Below are 12,967 nucleotides of genomic sequence, written 5' to 3'. Positions count from 1 at the left end.
CCACAGTGCTGTCATTTGTTTTTTTTTTTTTTTTTTTTGCTAAATGACCTTTATCAAATTCGATGTCTTGTGGCCTTATAGGAACAATGAATAGGTGTGTGTTTGAGTGTGGTTAATATAGGCTTAAAAATACTATAAAAGGAATTATCTGTTGACAAAGTGGAACTGGGCTAAATAACGGTTAGATTTTGGATTTAGAAGCATTACTAATGAATTTTTAAGAGATCGTAGGCGTGGTGTTTTTACAATTATTAGGGATAATATGTGAGAAATTGTAAAGAATTTTTGAATGACTATAAATGTGTATATTTTTAGATTTTTTCAGGGCGTGGTGAATTTTTTCAAAATAATATTTTTCTAACGACCATGACAGGCTTGAATTTTCTTGTTGCTATTTTTGGATGATCATAATTTAAATATTATTTTGATATTTTATCCGGTGATTTATTGTAAATAATCAAGTGTCATAGAGCCAATGACAATGGCGTGGTGGGTGTCGGCACGATAAAGAATATTTCTTCAACGACTAGAAGAGGCGTGTAATTTTTTAAATATTTTTCAACGACCATAAGAGGCGTGGATTTTTTAAAGAATAATTTTTCAAAGAACATAAGAGGCGTGGTGTTTTTAATGAATATTTTTTCAACTACCATAAGAGGCGTGGATTTTTAAATATATATTACCAACGACCATAAGGGGCGTCGATTTTATTAAAGAATTTGTCAAAAGAACATTTGTTCATATTTTTTCAAAAGAATATTTATTTAACGACATTGACAGACGTCGATTTTTAAGAATATTTTTTTAACGACCATAAGAGGCGTGGCTTTTTTACAGAATATTTTTTCAAGGACGAGACTTTTTAAAGAAATTTTCCAGAGACCATAGTCGTGTATTTTTTACAGAGGCCATAGACGTGGATTTTTTTTTTAAATTTTTTCAGAGACCATAGTCCATAGTGCATATTTAATTTTTGTAAAGATTATAGGCGTGGTTTTTAAAGGCTTTTTCAAAGGCCATAGACGTGGATTTTTCAATACTCTTTTTCAGAGACCATATGCGTTTATTTTTCAGAGGTGTTGACTGAGACTATAGAATTAAATTAAATTAAATTATTTTTTCAAACTGTTTAGACCACAGTCGTGTTTTTTTAAGATTTGTTTAAAAAATAACATTTTTTCAAGGACTATGGGTGAGGATTTTTAAGACACATCATGTTTCTGATATTTAAAATGCTATTGGCTCGGATATTTTATAGGCCGGAATTTTGAATGTTTTTTTGCGGACACTTGGAAGGGCTATAAAAGTCGAATTTCAAAAGACTTAGTTATGGTTGTCGATGTAAATTCAATAAGTGGATTTTCCATGGTATGTAGGTGTCGATTTTCAGGGGTCGTGACGAGTTTTTCTATTATTATGATTTTTTTTTTGAAGAACCTTGAAGTTTTTTGGAGTTATAGAAGGAGTTTATAAAAAAAAATATCTAAATCAAATATAATATTTGTCTTAATTATTGAGGAATTTTTAAAGTATTTTTTGCAGATATCAGAGGATCAGCGGCGGGGATTTTGTTTTGAAATTTAATTTTTTGTTCATAAACTGTAGACAGATTTTAAAGCAGAATTTTCGTGATTTTCTAAAAAAATAATGGCGCCGTGTTCTGAGTGAAAATCTCCATGCATTTTTGAATAACTATAAGCCAGAATTTTTTAGTAGGACTTTTTTAATAACAACACTATTGGCCTGAGATCCCATAATTATAGCAGTCGATGTATAAAATAAAAAAAAATTATAACATATAAGGGTTTCAAGGACGCTGATTACAATACTACAAGGAAAAAGTAAAAAATTAAATATTGAGGATCGAAAATTAGGTTAATTATTCCCTACGCTTTATGGCTAATGAGATTATATACACTTTGATACGGTAAACATTTGTCTCATCGATATATTAGTTTTAGACGCCATGTTTCTCTGGACCAAATCCTTTTCAGACAATTTGGAGTCGATTTACAAATGTCCGTTCGTCTGTCTCTCTGGCAGGCAGCGGCACACACGATGACTCTTGAAAGAGCTAACTGATTTCATCTAAACATTATTTATCTTTCAAACTTAGTTCAAGTTCGAAGACTGTTAATATCAGGTCACTCTCTCTGGTACATCGCCCACAAAACGGTCAAAATGTTGCTGAAAATTATTTTTATTTAACATGCGACCAAGCCAAACTTTCTACAACCTATTATATTTACCAAGCCTTTATAAAGTCCGAATATGGGACCCATTTTTAATATTTATAAATCCAATATTAGGCGAATGGAATGCCAGATTTTTACTAAAGTTTTTACAACCTATTCCTTGTGTGGTACGTCCCCATAAAAGGGTAACATTTTCAATATTTATAAATTTAATGTTAGGCCTAAGGAATGTCCGATTTGAAACAAACTTTGCACAATTTATTATCTTTACAAAGCATCGATCGAGTCCGCAGATGGGGCCCACTGACAACAAAGCGTCAATATTTTAGAAGCTTGTAAATTTAATCTGAAGCGAATTGAATAACCGATTTGAAAAAGCATATACCATATACATTCCGAAACCTCTTTGATAAAAACATATATCTTATAGAAAACGAATAATAAAACCTGTGAATAACTCCAAAGACCTCCACACACTATAAATTGAGGGAGTATATCTATCCTCTACTTCTGGTACCTCCGCTAAAGGGTTCAACATTTTGGAAATTTGTAAATTTGGATCGATTCTGATTCCACTTCCTCTGATTCTTCCTCTATATTTACTGCTTTGTTTCTTTGTCCCATTTGCTACTTGAATGTTACCTAGATTATAAAAAAGTGGATCTATTCTTCCAATGGTTTGTTAATGTTGATGAATTTTGAATTGAATCTTCCAAGACCCCGTGTTCTGGTTTTCCACAATAGATTTTTCTCCATAATGTGAATATATAAACTTTATAGGGTCCACCATATTGAAGTGGAGGGAATATAGAAATAAAATAATAATAAGTATATCGTTATATCGAAGCCTGTGGGGAGATTTTCTGACCATTGTTACAAGAATTATTTGTTATCGGCTCCCGAAGATAATGATGGACAACCTAAACACAAACATTTAGTTTTGGGCCGCCCACAAGAGAATTATCGAGATGTGTTCATTAAGACTCCAAGTTCGGATAATGCCAATGTTAAATACTCGGCCGAATATGCGACTACAGTAAACAAATGTGTAGCCATCGTTGTAAAACATTATTGGAAAATACAGAATATTGTCACTTAATGTATTGCCTCAAGGTATCTGAGAACGTCCAATTAAAAAAATTGAAAGTAACTATTAAGTGCGTATTCGTACCAGGCTTATGAATCATTTACGGAAATACATCGGCTTCTTTTTGTATTATTATTATTTTTTTCTTTTTTGGTCTTATATTAATCTACTTTTTATATGTTGTTTAAAAACAAAATTAAAATATATAATTATAATACGTATTTATTTTTATAAAATTTGTCATAGGTTATTTGCAAAAAAAAAAAAAAAATTAAACAAAAACATAAAAATTCCAAATAAATGATTTGTGGACAAGCGTAACAACTAATCATGATTAGCGGCGGCAATATCACAAATTTGGAAAAACAGACAGACAGCCAGATAGAGATTATGGTTTAATGACATTTCAAATATTTGAGAGATCTTTCGTCAGAATTAAAATCAAAAAATCACTATTAACCCCTTCTAAAGAAATACAAAAACAATTCCAAATTTGCCTACAAACAAATTGAGTTAAGTTCGGCCGGCACCCTTAGCGCCAATTGAGTTGTATTCAAATGAAGTGAGTTGATTTGATAGGCAGCAACAACAACAAATATAGGCAAACAATAACAACAACGAAAAAAAACGACTCAAAAATTTGTCAACCCAAAACAATGCCGTCACAATAGAATTCGTATAAGAAAACACCTAAACGACGACGACGACAACGAAAGATATGGCCAAACATAAACAGATCTAGATTTGCATTAAAATTAGTTTGATAACCGATAGCGCCAAGAAAAAATTCGCATTCGAATAAATACTTATGCACCAACTGGCAGAAGACACAGTGCAATCGAAACAGTTCAGGAATACAGACACTCAACGGAAGCAAGAGGGTGTTACAACAGAAACAGAAGAAGAATAAGAACGAGGAACAATTGGAATTACAAAAATGAAAACCTTTGCCTTAGTTGCCCTTAGCCTGATGGCTGTTGTCACAGCTGCTCCCCAATTTGGTGGCTATGGATATCAAGCCCAACCCAGTGCTCCCGTTGTCAGCACTGGCTATCAGGGTGGTGAGAAATATTTACCTCCCGCCAGCACCACTCCCGCTCCCATTGTACGCAAACAATTCTATTTGGTATCGGCTCCCGAAGATAATGACGGACAACCTAAACACAAACATTTAGTTTTGGGCCGCCCACAAAAGAATTATCGTGTTGTGTTCATTAAGGCTCCAGGTTCGGATAATGCCAACGTGAAATACTCTGCCGAATATGCTCCACAAGAAGAGAAGACTGTCATCTATGTGCTCAGCAAGAAGGAGAATGAATTGAATGCCGGTGATATTGCCACACCCGCCCCCACAGAGGCCAGCAAACCTGAGGTATTCTTCATCAAGTACAAGACACCAGAGGAAGCTGAGGCTGCCCAACGTGAAATTCAAAGTAAGTTATAAAATTCCCCTCTCAATCTTACAATTATTAAAAAAAAATTATTTTTTTCTTCCTCCTCTCAGACGAATACGACAAATTGGGTGGCACCAACGAATTCACCGATGAAGGTGTTGCTCCTCTCACTTCAGTTGTTGGTGCTTTGGATGGCCTCACCCCTGATGGTGCCTACAATTATCAACCCATTGCTCCCAGCTCTTCGGAAAAATCCGCCATCAGTCAATATTTGCCTCCTATCACTAAATAGGTGTCGCTCGAAAAAATATTGAGCTGTTGTTGATGTGATTTTAGGTTTAGAAGTTCCTTGTTTTATTTTTTTGTTGAATATTACGTTATTTGAATTGTTTTTTATTGTTAAATACTCGAAATATATAATTTGTTAATATGTAAAAGAAATTTTTGATTTTTTCATTTAAAGAGAAAGATTTTTGTAGGACAAAAGCTCTGAATAATAAATAGTTCCCAAATAGTTAAACTATTAATACAGAACCCGACAGCATCTTAAATCAAGTCATATTCCAGATATAATGTTTTCCAATGCTAAATATATTTGACGATAAGTCTGTATTGAGATTTTACACAAGCACCAGTACGGATTATCGGATTACCGAAACTTCTGAAGAAGGTGGGAAGTTTTGACATTTATATTGGAAGGTTTCAAATTTATTAGCACAAACGTCCTCAATATGGTCTGACGTACGACCATGTGTGGTGTTGTTTATTGTGCATTAAAAAAATCAATTTGCTACATAAAATGGAAGTAACTTGTGAAATTTGGTAGCGGATTTTCGACACTTGTGAATAATAGAAAGTTTGAACTTTTTCAACATAAACCTACTCAATACGGTTTGAAGTACAACCATGTGTTGTGTTGTATACAGTGATTAGAAAAGATCAATTTGCCAAATATTTAGTCCAAAAATTAACCGCAGAGAATTGATGCAGTATGTGAATATCGGACTTTCGACACTTGTGAACAAAATCGGAAGTATAGATAATTCCACTTTTAATGTTTACATTTGTTCAAAGGTATGATGTATGACGTCAGTAAGGTATTACGTACGAACATGTGTTGTGTTGTTCACTGTGTTTCGAAAAAATATATTTGGCAAATAAAATAGAATAAAATCGTGAACATTTTCGTGGGATAATTTTGAACTTCTTTCGACGTGGATTATCAGCATGCATAAACTTAAATATTGGAATTCCGATGAAGCACAGCGAAACACGAATGTAATGAATTTAATCTCTCAATGTCAAGGGTCGTCCAAAAACGGCAGATGTGCTACATAACATTGATGCTGTGCATGAATATCGGAATTTCGACACTTGTAAACAAAGTCGGAAGTGTAGACATTTCAATTGGAAATTTTGCACTTTTTTAAGTAAATGCTCAGTACGTACAATCATGTGTTGTGTTTCGGTTAGTTCATGAACAATTTGTGCCATCATTTTTTACACCTTTCGTCGTGTCAAGAGTGCATCGATGAACTTGAATATCGATCATAAAAACGTCATTAAGTTTGTGGGAAGATTTTCAACCCAATGAGACGTCAAGATATCAATTTACAAGTAATTATTTATTTTAGGGAATAAATATCGAGGTGCTTCAAGAGATTTCATTAAAAATGGCGAATCGTGATGTTATGCATATGAGACCGAAACAAACTCACAATCGACCATTTGGTTTTTCGAAGAAGGACCAAATGGTCACCTGTTAATATGCATAACTGCTCCTCTAGAGTAACGTCACACGATCAATTTTGAATTTGCTTGCCTGAAGTCTTCGGAGAAATTTGAGAAACGAATAAGAGAAAACGAATCACCGAGCACCAATCTGGCCTTTTTGACTGGCCAAAACGTGGAATTGATGGGTCATCCGCCCTGCAACCCCTACTTGGCAACCAATGACTTATCCCCACGCCAGTACAATTTATATCCACTTACCACAAAACATTACCACATAAGTAGAAAATCTTACCTAAAAGAAGAAGAAGAAAAATATGATCAATAAATTTTATTAATACGAGATAGGTACATATCAGAAAACTCTATCTCTACACTTGATAAAAATGTGTCAAACTATTATAAATTAAATGCTTTCGAATGAAATAATATTTCTAAATGTACGCCTAATTGTCTGAAACGGATCTGGCGTAAAATCATTGTTTGACAATATTAAATCAATATTATCACACATTGCTACTACTCATACGCCTTTTGGCAATTCAAATCGATCGACGTACATATCCCCAAAGATTTTGATTTAGTATATACTACATTCCCACCATTATGCGACGCGTTTCGCCGTTTGTTAAGCGGCTCATCAGACATATTGGGCAATGTGGCTTATTTTTGGTCCAATAGAATCCCTCAATATTTACCGACACTCAACAAACACTACATATGTTGTATTTGGACGCTACCCGGAATTCAAGGACGACATATGTTTTCAAGCGGACGGTGCTACAGTTGAAAAATCCTTAAATCCGAGCTAAGTCAAAACTAGGCATGCGCGTCCGTTCGTTCGTCGGTGTTTTCATTATATTTTGTAAACACAGTATAGGCCAAAGTTATGGATCAAACATCACGAATTTTTGCATTTAGATACGATTCAGGCCAAAGACAACCCCTATTGTTTTTGGTAATGATCGGTTAATAAAACATTATTTTTGTTTTTCTGATCGCTTTAGGGTTCATAATTATGATTCAAACATTACGGCCAACAAACTATGTCCGTTGTCATGATTATCGGTCAATGTTTAGCGGATCAAATGGACCCAGAACTGCATGTGCATAATGACAAAATGTTCATTCTATTCCTAACGGACATAGACCGAACAAGTTGACAATATATCCAAAAGAACTGGCTGATCTGTAAATTTATACTATTTATTATATACAGTGTTCTATCTTTTTTGACAATGCTAATACTAAAACTGGCATTACCACACTGGAGGGCGGAAATGTCGCGCTGATCTCTTTAAAATTTTACCCGAAATTCCGAATATCACAAATGTTACACGGGATATCCGCACAACTGACTAGAATGTTTTGTTAATGTTCGGTCAATACTTAGCGGGTCAAATAAACTAAAAACTTTTGTGTGCATAATAATAAGATATGAATCTTATGCCGTAACAATTCACTCCCGTAAAACATGATTCTGAAAATATGTCAGGGTAAAAAACAGGAGCTGTGGACCTCTAATCGGTCTAAAATCGCAAAATATTGCACAGGCCTGGAATATTGATTCGTGGAAAGTTAAAGTTCATTGTTAGCATTTGGAAAAAATATATACGTACACAACTATGTTGTCAGGGTGTTATAGCTTTGTGCAGCCCCAAGAGTTTGTAAGGCCGCGAAATATTGGTCCTAGACCCACCTTTAAGTATACCGATCATCATATCTCGACTAGCTGAGTCGATCTATACATGTATGTCCGTCCGTCCGTTCGCCCGTCTGTCCATTATAATTTGTAAACACGATACAGGCCACAGCTATGGACCAATATTCACGAAATTTTGTATGTAGGATGGGTTCTGGTCAAGGAAGACCCCTGTTCTTTTTGGTAAATATCGGTTAATATTTAGGGGATGAAATGGACCAAATACTTAATTCTTGTCGGTTTTCTGGTCGCTCCAGAGGCCGCAGTTATGGCCCAAACATGGAGAAGGAGATCGGACCAAAGAATAAACATAGTACTTGTTTTGATAAAGATCGGTCAATATTTAGCGGGTCAAATGGACACTGACTTTTGTGTGAAAAATTACAAAATTTGTATTCTATATCGTATATATTTACTCCTGAATGACATAGACCCGATAAGTTGATAGTATATCCAAGAGGAGTGGTTGACCTTTAAAGGGATACCAATTATATTGTCGTAGGTACTCCGATGCGGGAGTTACACTTAAATATTTACAGGTACTTACGTATTCATATATTATTTAGCGACCTATTACCACACTGGTGAGCGGAAATGTAGCGCTGAATGTTAGGTGATGATCAGATAATAATTTTTCGGATGAAGTGGACCGAAAACTTAATTATTTGTACTTTTCGAGTCGAAAGCCGAACATCACAACACAACCCACTGTGAAGGGAATATGGACAAGTAATTTGAGGGGCTGTACTGATTATTAGTAACATTTGGTGATCTCTAGCCAGTCAAAATTGTGCAAATATCGCGAAATATTCCCCAATCTCAAAATATACAACCACAGAAAGTTAGATTTTCATGGAAGTTGTGTAGGGTATCATATGGTCGGCCCCGTCCGACTATACTGCTCCTCTCACTGGTTTTGATATTAAAGTAATATTAATATTGCTAATTCAACTGCTAATTAAATAATTTTTTAAAGATAATAAAAATATATATAGAGTCAATTTTAAACATTCAAAAAATATGTGACCAAAATGTGATGAAGTATATGAAAATTCCATAACGATTTCCAATTTACTTGCACGACCTGAAATGTATTATTTGAAACTCTACATTATTGACTGAATATTGCATTCATAAATAAATTTGACAAATTTATGAGATTTCACTAAAAGCCGTATGACGTTTATTATGAAAAAGTTTTCCTTTCGCTAGATAAATTCTACGTTCTTTAAAAGCAGGTAAGGCCTAGCAACAATAGGTTTATATATATATATATATATATATATATATATGTATATATCTATATATATTTTTTATGCATATCTAATTTAAATATGTCATAATAAATTTAATATATTATAACGGGGGAATGCCCAAATCCACTTATAAATTCAACATTTAAACACAATTAATACACTTTTTTGTTTTGTGAGAAAAGTGGAAACATAAGGAAATATTTGAACAATGGGCAAACAAATATTCGCAAAAAAATACCCCAGAGATCTATTATATCAAAAACACAATACGATTTTTTGTCATAATCATTTAATATTTGTGAATTTTTATTAAAATCTATGACTAAATAAGTTTAATATGTCAAAGCCCAATGACCTTTAGGCAAAATAAAAAGTTATGACAACTTTGTCAACAAAGTAACCAACTAAATGGATCAATAAAAAATTAAGAGATTCAAAAAAATATATAGACAACTACTGGTATTGATTATATTTGGAACCATCGTAGGCAACAAACATTGACAAAAAAGATATAAAATTCAAAAGTCTTTATAAAAATATGAAAAAAAATAAATAAAACCCTAACATAGGCTCGTACGTTGATAGGCCTATTGAAGTTTGTTTCCTAAGTCTTTTGTTTGAATTTATGAAAAAAACTAAATTCCTCAATCTTTTGTTTTATTAATTCACATATAAATCGTGCGAATATTTTATTTTATTACACAAAACAATATGAATCACATTCATCTTCATCACCGACTATTTCAGGGACATGCAAATATTTGAATTTGAAATAAATAAAAATAATAATGAAATAACGGGGATTTGGAGCATTTGCATGATAATCAAAATTCCCTTTCTACAGGAAATAGAAATCAAAAGCAACCTTTAGACATCACAAAGAAACAAATATATATATATATATATATATATATCAAATATTTTTTCTTGAAATTAGCATGAATGAAAAAAATCTAGAAATTTATAAGGCATGGCTTTTTTTAAATTATATCTCTAGGAATTTACAAGGCGTGGAATTTTTTAAAAATTATTTTTCTAGACATTTATAAGGCGTAGGGGATAATAGATACCAAGCAACGGCATTGATTGACTAAACATGTCGAAGTCCAGGCTTATCTTGGTCCCCCTTTCATCTCAATTGTGGACATTGACCTCCCCGTGGTGCCATCTGCGGTACCTATTTTCATCACCCGATGAAATAGTGAGCTAATATGTGCCGCGAGTTCACCCAAAAAAAATATAACAAAATGGGTTGAGGCGTCGGGTTAGTTGCCCACTCTCGGAAAAGCCAACCTACTATGAAAAAGCAAAGAAAAAGAAAACCAAACCCCCCTAATGTTGACGATCCCCGCAAACGTATAAAGGACCATGATCTGCGAATCTGCACTTGGAATGTGCGTACGTTGTACAGAACAGGCGCAGTGTTCGCTTTGGCGGATGTACTCAAGAAGTGCAAAGCCGATATTATTGCCCTACAGGAAATGCGATGGAAAGGGACTGGCGTAAGTAAATCCGATGATTACGCCCTGTTTTATAGCTGCCATGAAACGAGACATGAATTTGGCTGCCGATATATGGCTAAAAGAATAAAAGACCTCGTCTTCAGATTCACTCCAGTAGATGAGCGAATCCGTATAAAAGCCAAGTTCTTCTACATCAGTCTCATTTGCGTACATGCTCCGACCGAAGACAAAGATGAGCAGACTAAAGACATATTTTATGAGCGTCTAGAAACAGCATATGATCGCTGCCCTGGCCATGACATTCTGCTAGGAGATTTTAATGCAATAATCGGAAGGGAAAATATCTTTGGCCCACCGTCGGAAAATTCAGCCTTCATGAAGAAACATCAGACAACGGCATGAAGTTGATTGACTTCGCGGAAGACAAAAAAGCATGGTAGTTAGCAGCACCAGATTCAAATATCTCGATATACACAAGGTCACTTGGATTTCACCCGATCGACCAACGAAAAATCAAATCGATCATGTTGTGATAGACGGAAGACATTCATCCAGTGTTTTAGACGTCCGATCGATCCGGGGAGCGAATATTGATACCTTGTGGCAGCCAGGGTACGCACTCGTCTTAATGTAGCAACAAAGATGCGTTCTAATGTAATACGGAAATTTGACGTCTAAAAGCTGCAAACACAACAGACAGCAGAAGCCCACTCCGCTCAACTTATCCACCAGCTTGACGAAAGCACCCCTTGTCCCGATAATAATATAGAAGCAGAGAATTTGCCACTGCAGCAAAAGCAACGCTTGGGTACCAAAGACCACCATCAAGAAATCCGCGGTACGGTCAGGAGTGTCGTAATGCTACTGATATGAAAAACGCAGCGTACAGGGCAAACCTGCGGACAGTAGCAACACGTAATGCGATGCAGAAATATCGGGAGAAAAGGGGAGAGGAGAAACGCATTTTCAGAAAAAAGAAGAAAGAGCAAGAAAAACGTGAGCGTGAGCAAATCCAGATGTACAGGAGTCAGAATGAAGTCCGAAAATTCTATCAATGGGTAAAACACCAAACCGAAGGCTTTGGTGCAGGCACATCCTCCTGTAGAGATGAAGAAGGAAACCTGGTGACAGATACAGACAGCGTGCTGAGGATCGGGAAGGAGCATTTTGAAAACTTTTGGTATCAAATAGTAGCTGTGAAGTAGATACCCCAGAACCAATAATAGATGACGTTATAGAGTGTATACCACCTAGCCAAGATTAAGTCAGAATAGCAAATCAATCGGCTGTAGAATAATAAAGCAGCAGGTGCCGATGGGTTACAAGCCGAACTATTCAAGACTGGTGATCATATGCTGGTAAGGAGCATGCACCAGCTGATTAGTACAATTTGGCTAGAAGAATGCATGCACAAAGATTGGAACCTTAGCATCCTGTACCCCGTGCACAAAACAGGAGACAAGACGATATGTGCCAACTATAGAGGAATAAGTCTCCTTCCCATCGCATATAAAGTGCTATCCAGCGTACTGTGTGAACGATTGAAGCCAATGGTCAATGACATTATTGAACCATACCAAAGTGGCTTCAGACCTGGCAAATTCACCATTGACCAGATTTTCACTCAGCGCCAAATCCTGAAAAAAACCCCACGACACATTCCAACTATTCGTCGACTATAAAGCCGCATTCGACAGCCCTATCCGTTCAGAGGTGTATAAAGCCATGTCTGCGTTTGGCATTCCTGCAAAATTAATTCGGCTATGCAGAATAACTTTAACAGGCACAATATCAGCATTTAATGCCGGAAAGAACCTCTCGCGGCCCTTTAATACCGAACAAGTGTTCAGACAAGGTGATAGTTTGTCGTGTGATCTTTTTAACATCCTGCTGCAAAAGGTCGTACGAGAGGCAAAAGTGAACAGAAATGACACTCTGTACACCAAACAACACTAGTTACTGGCCTACGACATCGACATGATGGGTCGAACATTGAGGGCGGTAACAGCCACTTTTGAACAAATTGAGAAGGAGTCTGTCAAAGTTGGTCTGGCAGTAAACAACGAGAAGACCATGCTGATGGTATTAACGCGCATGACGTCCAGTAGACTCGGACTAACTGTGGAACTTGAGAACTAC

At 35.5% G+C, this 12,967-nt stretch overlaps 1 protein-coding gene across 1 annotated transcript; it reads left to right on the top strand.

Annotated features, from left to right (window-relative positions):
- The first annotated feature begins 4,219 nt into the window (after positions 1–4,219).
- Positions 4,220–4,968, top strand: LOC133334205 (uncharacterized). Its single transcript, XM_061542499.1, has 2 exons — positions 4,220–4,715; positions 4,787–4,968. Exons 1-2 carry the CDS (start codon positions 4,220–4,222, stop codon positions 4,966–4,968), a joined length of 678 nt encoding a protein of 225 aa, XP_061398483.1.
- The last annotated feature ends 7,999 nt before the right edge of the window (positions 4,969–12,967 follow it).

Source organism: Musca vetustissima, unplaced genomic scaffold (assembly GCF_032173495.1).
Source record: "Musca vetustissima isolate MV318-11 ecotype Yass unplaced genomic scaffold, APGP_CSIRO_Mvet_v1 utg9830, whole genome shotgun sequence".
NCBI lineage: Eukaryota > Metazoa > Arthropoda > Insecta > Diptera > Muscidae > Musca > Musca vetustissima.
The sequence above is the reverse complement of the archived record's forward strand: the minus strand, read 5'-3'. Positions and strand labels throughout refer to the sequence as shown.